Source organism: Lutra lutra, chromosome 16, assembly GCF_902655055.1.
Source record: "Lutra lutra chromosome 16, mLutLut1.2, whole genome shotgun sequence".
In the NCBI taxonomy this organism is placed as follows: domain Eukaryota; kingdom Metazoa; phylum Chordata; class Mammalia; order Carnivora; family Mustelidae; genus Lutra; species Lutra lutra.
Genome location: NC_062293.1, coordinates 18,257,260 through 18,278,017, shown reverse-complemented (window position 1 = coordinate 18,278,017; position 20,758 = coordinate 18,257,260). Strand labels below are relative to the sequence as shown.

Below are 20,758 nucleotides of genomic sequence, written 5' to 3'. Positions count from 1 at the left end.
GGGCGGCGCCTCTTTTGTCCTCTCGTCGCGGCGGCCCCGGCCCTGCCCGGCCTGGGGGGGCCCGCGGGGGGCGGGGGCGGGCCCTGGGCTCACGTGCTCGCCGCTCCGCTCTTAACCCGGTCTGCCGCCCCGCGGGGATGGCCGCGGCCGGAGCGCGCTGAGCCGGGCGCCCGCCCCGCCGCCGCCGCCGCCGCCGCCGCCAGCCTCGCCCCCCGCCCGGCCGGCGCCCCCGCCCGAGGCTCCCGCAGCCGCGCCTCCCGCCCGCGCCTCCTCCCGCCCGCGCCGCGCCGCTAGCAGCCGCAGCCCCCGGAGCCGGAGGATTATGAGCGAGCCATGAGGTGGCTGCGGCGCTGGGCGTTCGCGGCGCTGCTGCTGCTGCTGCTGCCGCGGCTCCCCCCGCCCGGTGAGTGCCCCCCGCCCGGCCGCCCCGGCCCCGGCGCCCTCCCTACCCCCGCCCCGGGTTTTGCGGCGCTTTCTGCTGCAGCCACATTTTCCTGCAGTGCTCGGGGTGACAGCAGGTCCGAGCGCGGGGGGGGGGGGGGCAGGGAGGAGGGAGGGCGCGTGCACCCACCTGTCCCCATCTGGCCCGCCCCACCGCGGCCAGCCCCCTGCCGCCGGCCGGCGGACTCTGCAGGTCTCTGCGGGTTGGGGTGGGGGGGCAGTCGTGACGGGCCAGCAGGAGGGAATCTGTCCCCTCCCATTCGGGCTCTGCCCTCTGCAGGGGAGCAGGTCCTCCCACCCAGATCACCCCCCTCCCCCCGGCCCAGGGCTCCAAGGGCCACACCAGCGTGGGGGGGATGAGGTGGACTCACCCCAGTCCCAAGTCTCCTGCCCCTCGGTGGGCATCCGCCTGCAGCTCTGGCCTTGTCTCCCCAGGTCTTGGGACCCGGGGTCCCTTCGGAGCTCTGCGCTGGCGGGTCTCACCCCAGTTGGGGCAACCGGGAGCCCCTGAGGTCACAGAGCCCAGCCGTCTGGTGGGAGAGAGCTCCGGAGGAGAGGTCCGAAAGCAGCAGTTGGACACCAGGGTCCGCCAGGAGCCACCAGGGGGCCCGGTGAGTGGGGCTGGGTGGTGAGGCCAGTGGGCTGAAGCAGGCCTGGAACCCAAGGAAGGGCCCCCACAGCCAGGGTTTGCCCCGACCCCCCAAGCTGGCTCCTGCAGCTTCTCCTTCTGTACAATGGGCTACCTACCAGATGGGTGCTGGAGCCCACTAGTGGGGAGCACCCACCTCACTCCAGGCCCCCCTCCAATCATCATGGGGATCCCCTGCCCTTGGTGGACCCTGGAATGAGGACTCAGTCCAGCTTTGGGTCAGCCTTCTACCCGCCCCCACTCCCCTCCTGCCAGAGCAAGTGGTTCTACATCAAATGGGGCTTAGGCAGGGCAGTAGGAGGCAGGGAGAGGATGCTAAGAGCCCAGGCAAGGATTAAGTAGGGCTCCTGTTTCTCCTCACGGCCGCCCTCCGAGGGCTTTCCTGGAAAAGCTCCATGCTCGCTCCTGCCTCAGTTTCCCTCCATGCACGGACAGGCTTGTCAATTCTTGCTGTCCTCGCTGAGCATGGAGCCTTGGAAAAAGGTTGGAGGCCCCAAGATCACCCACAAATGCCAACTCCACCGGCCCTGTTCCCCAACACCCCTCGGCCCCCTCCCCCGTCCATTTCAGCTGCCAGGCCCCTCCTGCCTCCCAGAGGAAGGTTAGGAATGAAGGAGATTAATTGCAATTAATAATTAATTAATATCATGTGAATAATAATTACCCAGATGGAATATTCATTCAGTGTGCCTCGGCTCTCCAGGAGCTGGAAGCTGAAAGTTAGCCAGGCCAACCGGGGGCAGCGGAGGGCGAGATGGCAAAGGCCTGGCAGGAATAGGAGGTGTAGAGGAGAGACTCCGAGGAGGGGTACAGCCTGGGAAGTTTTGGCAGCTGGAAGTGGTGGGAAGTAAATTGGGCTGGGCAAAGGGAGGAAGGAGGGAAACGGAGGCTAGCATTACAGACATCTGTCAGACTGGCATCTGGCCCTGCCTAATGTACTTGGTTAAAAGCCCTTAGGGGGGGTGGAGGGGTTTGTGAGGCGGGGTGCAGGGGGATAGGCGGGAAATGGAATGGAGCAGGAAGGCAGCATGCATAATAGATGGACCATCACTCAAGGCAGGGAGGGGGAGGGGGTACTTAATGGTCCTGGGCAGGCAGACCTGGGTGGGGGTGGGGGTGGGTTGCTGTGGGCAGGGGTGAGAGGGAAGGGGCTGGAGGCAGCCTTCAGTGTCTGCTCAGGCTCCTTGGAGGGGGTGGGAGATGGGCCGCAGGGATGGTCCCAAGACCAGAGATGGGGTGTCCTGGCTGGGTTTGGTCCTTGGTCCAGCTTTCTTTCTTGGGGTCACCCCTCCCCCGAGAACTGTGCACCTGTGTTGGCTAGGAGTTGACCGCCCAGCCGGACTGCTGGGGCCCCTGGCGGGTGCTTCAGGGAAGGTCCAGAAGGAAGATGGAGCGATGTTGTGGTGGGGTCAGAGGGAGGTGAGGGACGAAGGCAGGGGGCAGGTAGAGATGAAGAATGGAGAGCTCCCTCAGCCTAGTCCTTCCTGGATGGAGAGTGGGGGGTGGTTCCGGGCTATGATAGTGCCTGGGACTGTGGGGGGGGGGGGGACCAGGATGGGTGGAGCTGGGCTTGATGAGTTGCATTTGGAGATGATAGGGGAGTCTCTTTGGGTGTCATTCTGCTGGGTGAGTGGGTGGCATATGTGTGTCTGAGCGACCAAGTCTGGATGTGGCCAACGAGGTGTCTGAGGGGGTGAGGGTAGGAGTGGAGGGTTCGTGGATCTGTGGGGCAGTGCTCACCTCCAGTGGGGGTCTCTCTAGCCTTGAGCCTTTCCAGGGACCTCCCTATAGCCTCCCTAGGGGAATCGTAGCCCTGCCTCACCTGAAACTCAGTCTCCCCTGAGGTGAATTTCTCACAACTCCACAAAGCAGGTAAACTTTTGCCTGCCCATTTTACAGATGAGCAAACTGAGACTCAGAGAGTTTGAGTAACTTGCTCATAGTCCATCAGATCTCAAGCAGTAGAACGTTTCTCTCCAAGACCAGGTGCTTCCCACCGCACCATTCCGCCTCCAGGGATCTGTTTTGGCACCGGGGCAACACCACCCGCAAGATGGAAGAAGGCCAAGGGAGGCAAAAAGTCATGTCCAGAATCTTTCCCCCTTGCTGGAAGGAGACACTGCAACCCTCTGCTCCCACCCAGCGTTTCTCCCTGAAGCCCTTCTGGCCTTGGACCGTCCGAGGCTGAGGGTGGAGCCTGAGCGGCCCTGAGCCCCTGTCCCAACCAGAAGTACCACGCCCTGGCGCGTTGGGCTCTGTCCAGAATTATTGCATCAGTTTGGGACCTTGGGCCCAGCAAGGTGCTGGGGCTGTGGCAAGATCTCTCTTTGCTGTGGATCAGGTGGCGAGTCTGGGGGAGCACTCTGGCTGACAGGACTTGGGTGGGGGGACCTCAGGCACTCACCTACTCTGGCTGGGTCCCATCACCTGTCTGAGGCCTAGCTTCCTGATCCCTAAAATTGGGATGATGGTAACATTAATCTCGGCTTCATCCACCTCCTGGAGGTGGTGATAGGAAAGGGTTTTGTGTGCTGAGGGCTCCTGGGTTTGGGGTGGAACGGGGGTGTGGAGGGGAGGAAGGCAGCGAGGAAAGAATTAGAAGCGAGAGAAATGACAATTTTGGGGCCCTTACTGGGGCAGACAGTGTTATGCCTTTCCACATATTGAGATATTTAATGATCATCACAGCTGTAGGAGAAGGGGCTGTCATTATTCCCATTTTACAGGTGGGGAGATGGGCACAGAGAGGTCAAGTAACAAGGAAGGTGACACAGCACTTAAGTAGCTGAGTCAAGGCTGATGCCCCAGGTTGATACTCTGAGCCCGCCTGCCTCCCGCTCAGGGGTAGAGTGAGTGAGAGGTGTCACGGGGGACCCTCTGCTCTCTTCACCACTGCTCTCAACACCTTGCTTTTGTCCAGTTTGGAAGCAGGGTGGGCCTAAGGCCCAGAGAAGTGGAGGAGTTTCTGGAAGTACAGAAACTTGTGGTCACAGGGACCCTAAAGCTGAAGGTTGAGACAGAAGAACAAGCAGGGTCACCATGTGCAGTTGGGCTGGTTGTTCACTGCACAAGGGAGCCCAGGCAAGTGGACTGAATGATATCTGTGGGCTCACGCAGCTACATGTTTCTGAGGGGACTCTTTTTCTAGTCAACCCAGAGCTGCTGTGTGGGTCATGTCTGCCCCCTAGGGAAACCCAGACTCCTTCAGAACCAAGAAAAGGGCAGGATGTGGGGAAGCAAACAGGATAGGGGGTGGAGAGGTTCCAGGCTCCAGGCCTAGGAGACAGACTTATCAGAGCCAGACAGAGGAGGGTAGACCCTAGTCACTGGGGTGAGCTCCTATGAAAGCTGTCCAGACCCGCATTTACTGGAAATGCTACCCCCGAAGCCCCTGGTGGAGGGTGTGTGTTTCAATGTTTGTGTTTTCTTGCTGTAGGTGGTTGGAGCCAATCCAGCAAGGCTCAGTCCCCAGCCCTTACTAGATGGCAGTCCTTAGCAAGGAGCCACAGGGCCTTGTGCCCGGAGCCCTCATACCCTACTAGGGCCATGGCCATGCTTGGTCTGTGCAGCCAAGGTCACAGCTCTGTCCTAGGATTGGAGGCAGGAGGCGGTTCCCCGGGGGGGGGGGGGGGCTGGTGGCCGGAAGCCACCCCTGAGACTTGTGCTGGACCCCCCACTTGCTCTGCAGAGGCAAGGGGCATGAACTGAGCCCAGCTGTGAGCCTGGCCATGAGGTTGAGTGAAGAGATCATTCACGCAGGAGACTAAGCTTGGGTCTGAAAGGCTTTGTGGGGTGGGGGGAACAGCCTTGGTGGCTCCTGGTTCAGCTGCCTTCTGAATCCCACGTTCCTAATCCATAAAATGGGGCTAAGAGTCAACTCCGTTTTGCCAAGCTGCCTGGAAGATCAGAGGCGATGATGTTTGTTAGGTGTCCTTGTCCCGCCTAGGATCTGGCAGGAACAGATGTTCAACATCTGTGGGGCCTCCCTTCTTCCCAAGTGTTGGCGGCTGGGTGCAAGCAGCTGGCACCTGCATGAGGGCACGTGTCTGAAACAGAAGCCTGGGCATTTGGGGGTTACCTGCCGGGCTCCGGGTGGTGCTGGTAGGGGTAGGGACAATGAGACAAGAGTCGTGAGTTCTCCCCAACCAGACTCTGGCCCGCGGCCTTGGCCTCGCCTGATCACCCCCCTCCTGGCTGTCTAGAGGGACCCCGTTGCCCAGAGTCTGTCCCCAGAGGGACTTATGACCCTCTAAGGAAGTGACTCTGTCCTCAAAAATGTAGGTCAAATCCCATTATCAGAAATTTGTTCAGCTGCTCTGTCTGGGAGTCCCACTGTCCCGCTGATCAGTTGAGCTCCAGCACATCGTGGACGACAGCTGCTGTGGGGAGGGGACATCTTCCAGGTGGGGTCCCTGAGTCTCTGGCTCCCCGCCATCTGCCACGACCCAGCCCATGTGGTTCATCTAGTTCCTCAAAGCCCTGTTCAGCTGGAACATTTACACTTTGTTCTTCAACTGTTCTGATTATGATTACTATTCCTTGTGATCATAATGCGTTAAGAATGGCTTCCATCTAACCCTCATGACAACCCCATTTTACCAGTAGGGAAACTGAGGCTCAGGCCTTCTGATGCTTTTCCATTCAACATGTGTGTTGAGCTCCTGGGCCGGGAAGAAGATGGGCATGTTCTGTGAAAAGTTGAATCGGTGATCAGAGATGTCCAGAACCCTGTGTGTGCTTAAAGGCCTAGGAGTAGAGGGGCCACAGCCCTCTGTGTGTTGCGGGGTGTGGGCTTTGTGGATGAGGAGGAGGAGGGGAAAGCCATGGGAGGAGATGGGGGTTCCAGAGGAGGGATTTGGGGTGACAGCTTAAAGGACAGTGCTCGGACACTCAAATTTACTGGAGCATCTGAGAACCCCGAGGTCCTCAGTCTCCCCCTTCCCAAGACTGTGATTCTGGGAGTATAGGGTAGAGGCCTGGCGTCTGTATTTATGATTCTGGGACTTTAATGGGATTTTTGCCTCCTTCCTTCTGCATCCCGAATCTGGTTGAGCCCGATATGGGGCATATGCCAATGCCTAGGGGATGGACGGGCTGTTGACAAGAGAGCCTCGGGCAGGGCAAAGTCGCTGAAGCCAGGTGGCCGAGCTGCCAGGGCAGACGTGAACTCCAGCCCGGGGCTGAGATCTGACCCCACACCTCCCCAGCATGGCCCTGGGCCAGTCACCTCCAAGTGTCTCTCCCTGAGCCTTGGCCTCCCATTTGTAAAATGAGCACCAGGCGACCTGGGCGGGTTGAGATCCAATGAGCCAGGGCACGTGAGAGCCGGATGGCCGGGGGGCGAGAGGCAAGAGCAGGGCACGGGGTTGAGGCCCGGCCAGCCCGTCACCAGCAGCGCTGAGCTGGGCACGGAGGAGGGCTGGCGGGAGGCAGGGGACAGGAGGGGCTCCCAGGGGAGGAACTGAGGGATAATGGGAGAGGTCAGGGGCAGGTCAGGGGCAGGAGGTGGACCAAGCAAGGAGTGGTTTGGCTCTGCTAGAACTCAGGTCTTCAGGTGAGGGGTGTGGGTGGGGGTCTTAGGAGTCTGATGATAGGAGGAGCCCCCGCCCCAGCTGCCTGGGGTATGGAGTTCCTGGGGACTGAAGCGGATTTGCCTGATCTTTCTCTTCCTGTAGACAGGGATTGCCCCATGTAGCCCTTGCCCAGCCTTCTGAATTCCCTCCCCTTCCTCCAGCACCTTTGGTGGCTCCCCAGCCCTCCCTGGGCCTGCCTCCTGTCGCGCCCAGCACCCAGCGCCCAGCCCCAGCAGCCGGTGCCCTTATCTGGCCTGGGTCGGCTTCCGCAGGTGGGGAAGAATGAGGCTTCGGGAGGTGGTGGGGACAGGAGGGACCTTGTGTCTGCTCTTCCAACAGTCTGGGCTTTCCCCAGAGATAGGGGAGGCTGTAGGGGTGAGCTTACTGACTTCCTGAGTGGTGGACATTCTGCTAGCACGAGGGCCGATGCTGCCAGACTTCTCCTGGCCCGGGATGACCCTCACCACCCAAGCCTGCTTCACAGCCTTGCGTCTCTCTGGGCTCATCGTACCATTTTCAGTGGGAAAACCTGAGGCCCAGGGAGGCTGCTGGATCATCTCTGAAGCGGTACAGTTTGAGAGAGTGGGCTCAAGGCAAGGGGCCAGGGCTGCTCCTCTGGGGGGCCAGTAGGGGCAGAGATGGGGGCTTATGAGGGGGTGGGGGGCAGAAAGAACAAGTGGGTACAGACCTGAGGGCAGGGGAGGGCAGAGGTAGTCCCGGCGGGGATGGGTGGGGAAGGCAGAGATAGACGAGGCCCAGGAGAGGACAGGAGAGGGAGGGCAGGGACAGTGCAAGCAAGGGCATGGGGTGGGAAGGGTAAGGGTAGTCCAGGCCCAGGGGCAGGGAGAGAGCAGAGATGGTCCAGGCCAGGGCAAGAAGAGGAAAGCAGTGACTCCTTGTCCTTGATGTTCTATTTCAAGTCTGATCGACGCTCTGGGGGCTTGGGATAGAGCTTTGAGCTCAGTCAGCCTGGGATGGGGTGAGTCAGTGTCCTTGGAGCTCAGAGGGCTGCCTACCCGAGCTCTGACCCTTCACCCCACCTCAGCCCCCCTCTCCTAGGGCCTCTCATGGACAGTGGGCCATTTTCATCTTGCTTCACCTTTGGGGTGAGAAGGCCTTGGAAGCTGATTCTGCAGGCTTGAATCCCAGCTCTACCACTTCTTAGCTGTGTGAGTTTGGGCAAGTTAGTTAGGCTCTGTGTCCTTCTGTCCTCTGTCCTCTGTCTGCCAGAGGAGGGTAGCAGGGACATCTGTCCCCCTGGCTTGTGGTGAAGATCAAATATGATAATACTTGGGCGCCTGGGTGGCTCAGTGGGTTGAGCCGCTGCCTTCGGCTCAGGTCATGATCTCAGGGTCCTGGGATCGAGGCCCGCATCGGGCTCTCTGCTCAGCAGGGAGCCTGCTTCCCTCTCTCTCTCTCTGCCTGCCTCTCTGTCTACTTGTGATCTCTCTCTGTCAAATAAATAAATAAAATCTTTAAAAAAAATATGATAATACTTATAGTTTGAACAGTGCCTGGCACATAATAGCACTTAGTAAAAACGAGAAATCTAGGTGGTTGATAAGGAAGCCAACTAGCACAGGCTATGAGATTTTGTGACCTTGGGGCTCCCTTCCATCCTGCAGCCCAGGAGAAAGGCAGCAGACAAAAGCCTCACACCTGCACAGCCCAGTGGTGGGACCCACACCTGGGGGTCTGGGTTTCAGTCTTCTGAAATGAATAAGGGTGTGGAGAAGGCTCTAGCCCCTCTCAGAACCTTGATATGTTTCCCCGGGTCTTTTGTGATGAGACCTGGAGTGGGGACATGAGAACGCCCCTTATCCCCTGAGCTCAGACTCTCCTGCCCCTTCTTCTCTTAAAGTCACTGTTTCTCCAGGCACATGAGCTTCAGGCCTGGAGTCCCCATTCCCCGTGGAAGCTGGGTGCCCAGACCGGGTAGGGCAGCCATCTTGCTCAGACCTGGTACGTCGCCATGACAACCTGGAGCCTCCCAGCCCCACTGCAAAGGCCCCTTTGAAAAATTTATCAGGAAAACTTCCGTGTTTAAAAATTAACCATGGGATTGAAATATTAAAGATGAGCTGCTTTGGGCAAGGCAGAGGGCAATGGACTTTGGGGTAGAGGAGCCAAGTTCTTTCCTCCTGACAGGATGGCATCTGCTCCAGCTTCTAATTCTAACCCACACCACCCTGTCTGCAAAGTCCGAGCTTTCCCCATAAATGGAGGCCCCGGAGGCTTTCTCCATAAATGGGCCGCGGAGGCAGGAGAGAGGAGCCTGGTTTACAGGGTCCGGGGGTCACCCTGCACCCCATCTCCTGTTTGCCCCTTTTCCACGGTACTTTTGGGGGCTCCCTAAAGTGAGGGCAGAGCTGGCCCTGCCAACAGCAGGGAGGGCCTGACCTGAAGCAGCAGGCGGGCTGAACTGCTTTCCATCCCTGCTACTCAGATAGACCGACCCTGGGGGCCTCCTACACCAGAGAGGGTGGGCTGGCACCCGCCTCCCATGCTGCTCACCGTGCCCTGGCTGAGGGTGGGCTGTGCCCTGGGATGCATACACCTGCCCCTGCCCCCAGGAAAGGAACAGGGTCTCAGAGGAAGATGAGCTCTTTCTCACCAAATCAATGGTTCCCTTAGCTGCTGGGCTGGGCCATCCCCTCCCCAGCGCAACAACTTGTTCTGAGGTTTCCTGGGTTGACTCCCCTCTGCTGTCCCCCCACCCCCAGCCCGTCCACCTGGCCCAAGTGAGTTTCGTCATCCCGGCCTTCAACACAAACTTCACTCTGGACCTAGAGCTGAACCAGTGAGTGTGGCCTTGAGCCTAGAAGGAAGGGCAGCAGGCGGGTGGGCAAGGCATGGCCTTGACCTGGGTGGGTGAGGAGATGGGGACAAGGCCAGGTCAAGGGACCTAGATCGGAGCTGGGGTGGAGCCCAAAACTGACCCGGCCCCCAGCACGGACCCCCTCCTTCCTCCTGCCCCCCCCTCTGTCTGTTTCAGTCACCTCCTCTCCTCGAAATATGTGGAACGTCACTTTAGCAGGGAGGGGACAACCCAGCACAACACCGTGAGTGCCTTTGGAAGGGGCCAGGGGAGGTGGAATGAAGGGACAGGTGATCTGTGGAGATGGGATCCAAGGTATACTCTATAGTTGGGTGGGCCCAGCCCCTTGGAACCCTCCATCTCTCCCCATGGAGGCCCCCAGGGTGGGAGTCCGAGCGGCGTGTTGAACAGTGTGGAGCCTGAGCTCCCTTCACCCAGTTCCCCATTGCAGCGCAGACTGCCAGCCGGCCTCTCTGCCTGACTCCAAGGCTTTCAAAGACCCTCCCTGCTCCCTGCCCAGACTTTTCTCAGAGATGGCAGTTGGGGAAATGCCCTTCTTACTCAGCACCAAGGCCTTGGGAAGTCCTGGCTGCCTGGGACACCAGGGTCCCAGCCCCAGAGGCCCAGGGGCTTGAGCAAAGATGAATGAGTGTCTATAAATAGCCTCTCCCCCCCCCCCCCAACCAACCAGCTCAGGAACTGGAGCACAAGTAATTCTTCAGGAGCAGGGAGGGGGTGCTTGTCCCCTCTGACCCAAGCGCCCTGGCCCCGAGGACACATGGTGCTTACGGTTGCTCAGCCACAGACCGTGTCCGGGGGCAGTCCACAGAGGCTGTGGTGTCTGAACACGCCGTGTGTGCCCTTGTGTGAGTGCTGGGGCTGAGCCCACAGCTTTCATAAACTTGGGGCACTCGTCGGTGAGTGCTCAGAACAGAGCCCGGCCAGAGTGCTAGCTCTTCTTCTCAGAGGAATCGATGAACCCCGCACCAGCCCCCCCAAATGCTGAGAACCACTGTATGCTGTAGCCCAACTTCCTCATCTTGTAGGGGAGGGAAGGGGGCCCAGAGACTAGGCACCGGCCCAGGTGAAAGAGCAAACTAGAAGTGCATCCAGAGTAGGACCAGGCTCCCGATCCGCGGGGGCACCCCGAGACCATGGCTGCCCGCACCCCGCCCACACCGAGCGGTCGCGGGGACCCTCAGCTCTCCTCCTGCCTTCATGTCTGCTCATGTTTTGCTGCTCCCCCAGGGGGCCGGGGACCACTGCTACTACCAGGGGAAGCTCCGAGGGAACCCCCACTCCTTTGCCGCCCTCTCCACCTGCCAGGGGCTGCAGTGAGTATGGGCAGGGAGGGGGCGGGAGGGAGGGAAGGGAAGAGCCTTCCTCCCTGGCCCGGGGATGCATGGTGGGGACCTGCACCTCTCTCTGCAGTGGGGTCTTCTCTGATGGGAACTTCACCTACATCGTGGAGCCCCGTGAGATGGCCAGGTCTCAGGAACCCCCCCAGGTGAGCCCCTCACGGTCCCCCCCAACACCCCAGCTACGCACTTGCGCATCCCCATGGCTTGTCCCAATGGCTGTCTCACCTCCTCCCTTGGTAACCTCAGACTTACTGCCCTCCTCAGTCACCCCAGCTCTGGTTCCCTCCCTCTGTGCCCTCAGCTCCAATGTCCCCTCTGTCCCCTAAGTAACCTCCCATCAGGCTCCAGTGTCCTTTGCCCCTATCTCTCAGGGCGCCCCCAGGTCTTGACCCCGGAATCTGAGCATCTGGGAGATCAGATCCGACATGGGAGCTCTGGCCAGTTCTGGGTCACCCTGGGATGGGGTGGGGGGGAAGGGCTGGAGCTGTCCCCCATTTGGGTTCAGTAGCAGACCTGGTCGGCCCCCCCAAGAATTAATTTCCCCTCATTTCAGGGACCCCTTCCCCACCTCATTTACCGGACCCCTCTCCTCCCAGCCCCTCTCGGATGCAGGGAACCAGGTAAGGGAGGGAAAGTGGGGCTGGGGAGGGGGCCGGGTGTGCCCCCCTCACTTGTCCCCTCCCCCCAGGATGCCTATTTGCTGCCCCTGCTCATTCTGTTCCTGTGAACCGGCCGAGGCTGAGAAGGAAAAGGCAGGTACGGGGGCCCGCACAGACCTCGGGCTGCAGAGACCCCAGGCTGTGGTCCAGAGCAGAAGGACACCCCATCCATGACGGGAGCAAAGGAGGGCTCAGACCAATGTGGCTGGGGGCCAGGGTACCACGCCTGAGAGGAAGCCCCCGACCCCATTTCCTAATGCCTGTGTCTACACCTGCCTGAATTACAGACAAACTGAGGCTGCCTGCCCTCTTACCAAGGCTGGGGGTGGGGAGGGGACCCCCACCAGTGGGGGGACTAGCATTATCCCTGACTGAAGTTCAGCACCCCTGAGTCTGCTCATGGCTTGGCCCTGATGCCGGGCATGGAGGGGACTGATCCCAAGTGCCCACCCACTGCCCAGGTCCGCCGGGGCCACCCTACTGTGCACAGTGAGACCAAGTATGTGGAGCTGATTGTGGTCAACGACCACCAGCTGGTAAGTTCTCAGCCTAGGGGCAACTCCGGGAGGAAGGCCAGAAGTACCCTGGCCCTGTGCCCACTCTCTTTCCTCCCAGTTTGAGCAGATGCGCCAGTCGGTGGTCCTCACCAGCAACTTTGCCAAGTCCGTTGTAAACCTGGCAGATGTGGTGAGCCACCCCCCTTCCCTTCCCTCCCCTCCCTTGCCAGCGCCCCGCTGCACACGTGCTTGGGGTGAGCTCTGGAGGACCCTAGCAGCCCCTGATCCCCACTTCCTGGAGAGACAGACTGAGGCCCTCCTCCAGCCCTGTGCCCCCACCCTCCTCCTCTTCCCTTGGGGCCCAGATGTACAAGGAGCAGCTCAATACCCGCATCGTGCTGGTTGCCATGGAAACGTGGGCAGATGGGGACAAGATCCAGGTGCAGGATGACCTCCTGGAGACCCTAGCCCGGCTCATGGTCTATCGGCGGGAGGGCCTCCCTGAGCCCAGTGATGCCACCCATCTCTTCTCGTGAGTCCCCCACGTCACCCGGGTCCCACCAGCCTCTGCTGTTTGCTCGCTCTGTGCCGGGGGCTCCTGCAGGGTCTGGGAACTGGGCTCACCTTGCACCAGCCCCCCAGCCACTTGCCACAGGCTGGGCATCTCCCCCTGTATCTTAGGCTGATGCGTCTTTTTCCAGTCCCCACTGATCTTCTTCCGCCTATCATCTCCCCTTTTGTCCCCTCTTCTCCTTTCAAACTGTCCCAGCATCCCTTCCTCAGGGACTCAGTGCTCAGATAAAAGGAAAAAAAAAAAAATCTGAGAGAAGGTCCTTGTCATTAGAGATGATCTCATAGGAGCCTCTCACGTGGCTCATGGGCAAACAAACCCAAAGAGAGGAAGGGGTTTGCCTCATGAGAATGGGCTCCCCTCCCCGAGGGAGGGCTGTAGTGCGGGAGGCTCCGCAGTCTGCCCCATCAGCCTAGGGAAGCCACTGTGGGCAGGGCACGGCATTCTCCTGACAACCCTCTCCCTTCCAGGGGCAGGACTTTCCAGAGCGCCAGTAGCGGGGCTGCCTACGTGGGGGGCATCTGCTCCCTGTCCAGGGGTGGGGGTGTGAATGAGGTGAGAACTGTGGGGCATGGCTGGGGTGGGGGTGGGGGCCACAGGGAGATGTGAAGGGCACGAGGGATGCAGACATCTGTGTGCTCCATCTTCCTCACCCCAAGTATGACAACATGGGCGCCATGGCGGTGACCTTGGCCCAGACGCTGGGGCAGAACCTGGGCATGATGTGGAATAAACACCGGAGCTCAGCAGGTATCAAAGGAGACCCCATGTGGCCCCACGACCAGCCCAGACCCACTCCCAGCAACCTTAGAAGTGAAGAGGGTGTCCGTGGGAGGGGGGTAGCCCTCCACCCTCCCTTACACCCATCTGCTCCCTCTCAGGGGACTGCAAATGTCCGGACAACTGGCTGGGCTGCATCATGGAAGACACAGGGTGAGTTTTCTTGGGGACAGTCGAGGGCAGGGTCTTGGGCGAGGGAGAACCATAGGAAGCGCTGGGCAGCAGTCTTGGACCCAGTGGCCTCAAGAGGCCTAGCTGTTGGGCCCAGTTTTCTGAGGACCCTGCCCAAGGATACCCTGCCCACAGTGTCCATCCCCCCCACCCCACCCCACCCAGCACACAGAAACTGGCAGCCTGTAGTGTGCGCTGTGGCCACTGGGAGCCGCCAGAGCCTCACGTGGAGGCACCTTCTCCCCTCAGCTCTGCAACCTCCAACTCTGAGCCGTCCTGAGGTTTCGGGAAGGTGACAGGAGCATCTCCCCTGTCCACTTCCGCTTGATGGGCAGGCAGGAGGCTGATCGTACTGTTGCCGGGCACATAGATCCTCAGCCTCCTCGGGATGGTCACCGAGTCCCGCCCGCCCCCGTGCATCCCATCCCCAGTCTTGAGAAGGGGCGAGAGCGGCGGGGCTCAGCAGCTCGGTCCCCTGATTCTTGCCCAGGTTCTACCTGCCTCGCAAGTTTTCGCGCTGCAGCATCGACGAGTACAACCAGTTTCTGCAGGAGGGAGGCGGGAGCTGCCTCTTCAACAAGCCCCTCAAGGTACCAGCCCCAGGGCGGCGATGTGGGAGTGAGGCTTGGGCAAGGTCCCGGCCAGACTCCGACACCGCTTCCCCGTCCAGCTCTTGGACCCGCCTGAGTGCGGGAACGGCTTCGTGGAGGCGGGGGAGGAGTGCGACTGTGGCTCGGTGCAGGTGAGAGACGGGTGCGGCGCCAGGTGCGGGACCGGGGCGCGCCAGAGAAGGTCTGGGTGAGGAAGGTCAAGGCTTAACCATCTCCCTCCCCTTGTCCCCGCATCCCTCAGGAGTGCAGCCGGGCGGGCGGGAACTGCTGCAAGAAATGCACCCTGACTCACGACGCCATGTGCAGCGACGGACTCTGCTGTCGGCGCTGCAAGGTGAGGGGCACCTACCGCCGGGTTGGGATGGAGGCGGTACCAGGAGGCCTGGCAGCGGACGTTTCGATTAGGAGCGGGACTTAGGGAGGAGGAGCCGCTGGAGGCGGGGCACATGTAGGGGCGGGACTTGAGGCGCAGAAAGCGCCAATGGAGAGGGAGAAGGGCGGGGCGTGCGCCCCCAAGGGCATGTTGAAGGCGGGGCTATGAGAAACGGGGCGGGGCACCTACCCAGTGGCGGTGGGAGGGGCGGGACCGTGGGCCGGCCTGGGTGCGGTGCTGTCTGGGCCGGCAGGGGGCGGGGCGAGGAGGAGCCGAGTGCCCAGGCCTTAGGAGAGGCGGGGCTCCAGGAGCGAGGCTTCAGCGGCGGGCCTCCGGGAAGGCGGGCGCGGAGTCTGCGGTTCTGGGCTGAGCTGCGAAGCATCCCCTTCCCAGTACGAGCCGCGGGGTGTGTCCTGTCGAGAGGCCGTGAACGAGTGCGACATCGCGGAGACCTGCACCGGGGATTCCAGCCAGGTCCGTCCAGCCCAGCCGCCCTGAGGGTCCCCGGGCGAGGCAACCCCTATCCTTATAGGTTTGGCTCCGCGGGGCTATTGTTATCTGCGCCCCTCCGCTCTGCTGCTGGCGTCGCCGCCGCTGGTCAGCCTCGTTTTCCTCGCCTGTGAAATGAGTTCTTCATGCCTCCTGGTTTTGCTCCTAACGTCATTAAATCAGAATAGTCTGGCTGGAGTTCCAAGGGCCTGGAGCGGGGTTGGTGTGCGCTCGGGATCAGAGTGTATGATATTATTAGTTAACATCTCTTAAGTCCTCAATACGTGGCATTAAGTTCTCCCAGCCCTGTGAAGTAGTTACAGGAAACAGGGAGATTGGAGAGGCTATGGGACTTGCCAACCTGTGTGGTCTGAGTTCTGAGCCAGACCTCTTGTCCTTGACTTGGAAGAGCCCTCTACTACTATAAGGCCCCTGAGAGGGCATTTGACAACCCTTCATCTTCAATTCTCAGTTCTGGGGCTGCTCTGCTCAGACCAGCCCCTCTGTCCACAGTGTCCCCCTAACTTGCACAAGCTGGACGGTTACTACTGCGATCATGAACAGGTATGACGGGGGCCCTCCCCTTCTGGACCTCTGGCTCAATAACAATCTTTTGACTTCTATCCATTCCGACCACTCAATGTCTCAGTCCCTTGTCTCCTGTTTGCACCTTAGGGCCGCTGCTATGGAGGTCGCTGCAAAACCCGGGATCGGCAGTGCCAAGCCCTTTGGGGCCATGGTGAGTCTTTGGCTAGGGGTATGGGAGAGGAGACACTGGAGGACCCAGAATCAAGAGGCCGGGGAGGGGTAAGTTCTGGTAAATAACCTCTACCAAGTGTGTGGCTCTCAGGATCTCAGTGACCCAGCTGTATTGGAGGTCAGACCAGAGTGCTGGAGGTGCAGGCCTGAGGTCCTGGGGTGGGTTCTGGGGTGAGTGGGTGACACCTGGCATCATCTCCTTACAGCGGCTGCCGATCGCTTCTGCTATGAGAAGCTGAACGTGGAGGGGACAGAGCGTGGGAACTGTGGGCGCAAGGGGTCAGGGTGGATCCAGTGCAATAAACAGTGAGTTGCTAAGGCTCCTGGTTGGCCTCCCCAGCTCTGGGACCCAGGAGGGTTTTGTTTTTTGGTTTTTGTTTTCAGAGTTGGGACAGCAGGTTCTAGGACAAGCCTAGGAGTCCCAGTGGAGAATATGGGAAAATTCAGGTGGTGGGGAGAGGGCAGATTCAAGTTCAGGAGTAGTAGTTGCAGTTGGGTTGGAGGTCAGACTTGGGGCTCCACTGTCTTCACGCTGCCCCAACAGGGATGTGCTCTGTGGCTTCCTCCTCTGCGTCAACATCTCTGGAGCTCCTCGACTGGGGGACCTGGGGGGAGACATCAACAGTGTTACCTTCTACCACCAGGGCAAGGAGCTGGACTGCAGGTATGGGCTGAGACCATGCCTGGGGAGGGGCAGCTTGCAGCCATTATGGGGGTGGGCGCAAGGGCTGAAGCTGGCTATGCCGGTTCCTCAGGGGGGGCCACGTACAGCTGGCTGATGGCTCTGACCTGAGTTACGTGGAAGATGGCACAGCCTGCGGGCCCAACATGCTGTGCCTGGATCATCGGTGCCTGCCAGCCTCAGCCTTCAACTTCAGCACCTGCCCTGGCAGCGGGGAACGCAGGATCTGCTCCCACCACGGGGTGGGTGCCTGGAGGCCAGGGGTGGTGGGAGGGGCTCCTGAGAGGGGACAGCCCCCCCTCTACCGCTCACCTCTACTGGCCCAACCCCACCTCTAGGTCTGCAGCAATGAAGGCAAGTGCATCTGTCAGCCAGACTGGACAGGCAAAGACTGCAGCATTCACAACCCCCTACCCACGTCCCCCCCAACAGGGGAGACAGAGAGATACAAGGGTGAGGCTAGAGCCGGCCGGGGTGGGGCTCTGTTTCTTCCCTTCTGCATGCCTGTCCTTGCCAACCGAGCCCTACCTTCCTCCCCAGGTCCCAGCGGCACCAACATCATCATTGGCTCCATCGCAGGGGCTGTCCTGGTCGCAGCCATCGTCCTGGGAGGCACGGGCTGGGGATTTAAGTAAGAGACACACATGCACACACATGCATGTGTGCCCCCCATCCCTTGGTGTTTTGAGGGGGTATCAGAACCCCAGACTGTTGAAGCTGAGGGGCCTCCCTGAGAAGTTAGCTAAGCCAGAGCTCACACATCACAGTCTGAGCCAGGCACATGGTCTTGTTTTGCTCACATTTCCAAGACATTTAAAAAAAAAAACAAAAACAAACAAACAACCAAAAACACCAAAAGATTTTACATTAACAATCTTGATTCCCAGCTTTTCTTGCAAAAGGAGAAGACTGGGCCTCAGTGCATCCCAGGACGGTGGAGAGGAGCTGAGCAGGGGCTGGTGGGAACAGGGTGTGTCCTCCATCCCGAGGCCCCACCTGGCCCACAGTAGTCTGTGAGCACCTGGGTCTGGGGCCCTTAAGCTGGTCTATTGCCTTCATGGTGCAGAGGAGGGACCTGCCAAGTCAGGACTCAAACCCAGGCATCTCTCCCTAGGCCTGTCATTAGTGAGCCAGTCCTGGGGACCCTGGCCCATATTTGGGGCCAGGAGTCTCATGGGAGCCAGGAAGGCCCTCCCTGAGAGAAGGGCAGGGTCACCGATGGCTCCTTTTCCTTTCTCTCTCTGCGGGTCCTCTCCTTGGCTCCTTGAAGAAACATCCGCCGTGGAAGGTACGACCCGACCCAGCAGGGGGCAGTGTGACGCCAGCCACGTCATCCCTCCCGCTGTCCCTGTCTCCTCCATCTCATTCGTCACCTCACATTCTGTTGATGGGGAGCTGGAGGCTGATTCCCCCCTCCCTGCTGTCACTGCTGTCACTACAGGGGTGGGAGAGCCCCGCCCAGCTCTGGGAAGAAAGTCCTCAGCCTGCCCTTGCCCCTTCCTCCTGCCCACCTGCCCTCCCAGGCCTTGGTCCATTTCCTCCTGCCCTTCCAATTGCCAGACCACCACTGTCCAGGTGGGCCCTGGAGCTGTGTCCCCCGAAGCCCCGTTCTCCTGGGAGGGGAGCCTACCTCTGCGTCCCATCTGTTTTGTCTTCCATGTCACCGCTGTCTGAATTCCCACCAGATCCCCTCCCTGGCCAGCCTGGGACTTGCTGCCTCTAGGGCCCAGCACTGACCTCCCAGGGCCCCGGCTCAGGGGCTCTCCCTCTGGGCCCTGCCTCACCTCCTTCCCTGATGCCCCCTCTCCATTCCAGGTCCGGAGGGGCCTAAGTGCCACCCCCCTCCCTCCGAGCCTGGCGCCCACCGTCTCCGCCCTGAACCACGAGGCTGCCCCCTGCCCAGCCATGGAGGGAGGCACCATGCAAATGTCTTCCGGGCCCAAGCTCTTCAACTCCTGGCCCCACGGTGTGGGGCGGGGGGAGGATGTTTTGGGGGGCTGTGGCCCTCCTTGCCCTTCACTCCACCAGGGTGGACCAGGCCTGGGGCATTTCCTTCACGGTCCACCACCCCACCTCATGCGGCTTTGGCCTCGCACACCAACTCTCCCTGTGTGAATGTAGCTTTCATCATCACCGATTGCCACAGCAAGTGGGGTGCCCCCCCCAGTGGGCAGGGCCTAGGACGGCCCCTCCTCAAAACCAGGCAGCTGAGACCAGGGTTTTAGCTCTCTGGGACTTAGGGGGAAGGGGCTGACATCTACATTTTTTTTTAACTGAATCTTAACTGATGAATGTAACTTTGGGGGTGCTGGGGCGAGGGAGGTTGTGGGGATATTTTGACATTTGTGTGGGAGGGACCGGAGGAACTGAAACATAGCCATCCCCCGGGGCCCTCCCCGGGGATGATCCCACCTGGAATCCTCTCATCGAACACAGCCGTCCCCAAGCCAGGCAAGGGCAGGGCCTGTCCCCCGTGGCCCAGCCCTACTGAGCTTGGAGAGAAGAATGAGTGCTGATTCAAACCAAAGCTGCCTGTTCTGTGCCCAAGGCCTCGGTTATGGGCACAACGACCACACGTCCCAGATTGTCTTCAATTTCAAAATTACCATCCTGCTATCCCTGGCAGGATGCATGTATTTGGGGATCTAGAAAATCTAGTCCCTGATATAAAATAGCACCCACCCCCCTTTCAAGGTTGATTCTGGGGCAGACTCAGGGTTTAGGTGCCCCCCAGCGTGGCCTAAGGGTCCCAGGCTGGGCCATCTTCCCAGAGAGGACTCTCCCAAGGAGGAAAGGCCAGGGATGGCCCAGTGACTGGAGGGTTAGGGGTTTTGCCTGTGATAAGAAAAAAGGCAGGTTTCCTATCTGATCTTCAGCTTCTAGAAAAGTCCTCAAGGCCCTGTCGAAACCATTCTGCTCCTTACCCCCATTCCAGGGCTGAGTAGTAAGTTTACAGTTGCTCTCCCACTACCATCCTCTGATCCCCACTGCAGCTGAGCCTGACAGACAGGCTGAGGCCAGGGCGGGAGTCCTCAGACCCACCATTGGCCTTCCCCCATGACCCATGGGACAGTGGCGCCTTGGCTCTACTGCTTACAAACCAGCTGGCAAGGGCAAGATGAGGGTCAAGCTACCTTATGGATGAAAGCCACAAATGAGCGGAGCCCCTCTCCCCAGGAATACCCCTTCCAGATTCAGCAGGGGTTTCTGGACACCCCAGGGACTTTGAACTGCCTGTTTCATCCAGTCCCTCTGTTTCTGGGGCCTCTTTGAAGAGGAAATGGTTCCCTGTTTATCTGTACCACCCCTCAGGGCAAACGGGACTGAGACCCATTGACACCCTTTTGGGTGGCCGGATGTGGCTATAGTGGAGTCCTCAATACTGAGCTCCAGCTGGCACTGTCCAAGAGAAGGGGGTGGTTGGGGCGCCCCTTGGCCAGTCCGGCTCTGCCAGCCCCACGCTCTGGAGCAGGGGGCAGGAGGGGAAGGACTGGCTTGGGCGCTGCTGCCTCGGTTCTCTAAGGCGTTCTCCGTTGATACACGGGCACACAGCTGGTCGTACCTCTGGCACAAGCATTTGGATCCACATCTCCGCACAAGTGTGAATACCTCTGCACGTGCAGACAGGCCTGTGCGCGCACACGCGTGGGGGCGGGCGTGAGGATGTGGAGGGCTCGGGACTTCTTGTGACCAGTCCACCCAGCTCCCAGCTGTCTGCATCCTCCCGCCCCGCCCAGGCAGCGCCCGGGGAGAAAGGGAGGCTGCACTGGCCTGGGCCTGGAAATGGCTCCATACAGCATCCTGTAAATATGTCATCTGGGGCTCGGGGCGGGGAGGCAGGGACAGGGACATCAATTAAAGATCGTGTCCTGGGGCTTCCATGGAGCTCACACCAACATGCAGTCTCTCCATTCTGTAAACGACGGCGCTGTGACTCGGGACCCTTCCCCACCCTCCCTGGCCCTGGAGGAAACACAATGTCTGCAGCGCGCTGGAGGTGGGAAGGGAGCACCCAGGACCGGGCGCTGGGAGTCTGGGACGAAGTGGTGTACTTTTCCGTTCCTGGCCAGGAAATGAGCAACGATGGGTGGAGAGCCAGCCCTTCCGCTTCCTCGGCTCTCCCAGCGACGATAGCTGCCTTCCTCTGGCTGGGGCAAAGCAGAAGGGGAGGTGATAAGGAAGCATCTTTCTCAAAGCCAGGAGACCCAACTTCCATGTTATGGTTACAGCCAGAGAAGCCCCTCCTCGCCACCCAAGAGGTTTCAGAAAGCCGGATAAAACCGCTAGTCTGGTCCCAGGGCACCTGCTCTCCAGCCTGCGGAGA

The 20,758-nt window shown here is 60.1% G+C and overlaps 1 protein-coding gene across 3 annotated transcripts; it reads left to right on the top strand.

The window, feature by feature from the left end:
- The first annotated feature begins 243 nt into the window (after nt 1-243).
- ADAM11 (ADAM metallopeptidase domain 11) lies at nt 244-20,324 on the top strand. Of its 3 annotated transcripts, XM_047706429.1 has the most exons (27): nt 244-403; nt 877-1,052; nt 9,387-9,463; nt 9,659-9,725; nt 10,730-10,815; nt 10,913-10,988; nt 11,396-11,462; nt 11,531-11,598; nt 11,963-12,037; nt 12,117-12,188; nt 12,364-12,530; nt 13,040-13,124; nt 13,229-13,319; nt 13,451-13,502; nt 14,011-14,110; nt 14,191-14,262; nt 14,373-14,465; nt 14,898-14,978; nt 15,507-15,557; nt 15,669-15,732; nt 15,959-16,058; nt 16,297-16,416; nt 16,508-16,676; nt 16,773-16,887; nt 16,975-17,065; nt 17,705-17,722; nt 18,250-20,324. In XM_047706429.1, the coding sequence occupies exons 1-27, from the start codon at nt 334-336 to the stop codon at nt 18,263-18,265; spliced, it is 2,319 nt and encodes a 772-aa protein (XP_047562385.1). In that variant the 5' UTR covers nt 244-333; the 3' UTR covers nt 18,266-20,324. The 3 variants fall into 3 exon arrangements, with proteins under 3 accessions (XP_047562385.1, XP_047562384.1, XP_047562387.1); XM_047706428.1 differs by having other exon boundaries at nt 17,705-20,324; XM_047706431.1 differs by lacking the exons at nt 244-403; nt 877-1,052; nt 9,387-9,463; nt 9,659-9,725; nt 10,730-10,815 and having other exon boundaries at nt 10,918-10,988; nt 11,531-11,594; nt 17,705-20,324.
- Nucleotides 20,325-20,758: the final 434 nt, after the last annotated feature.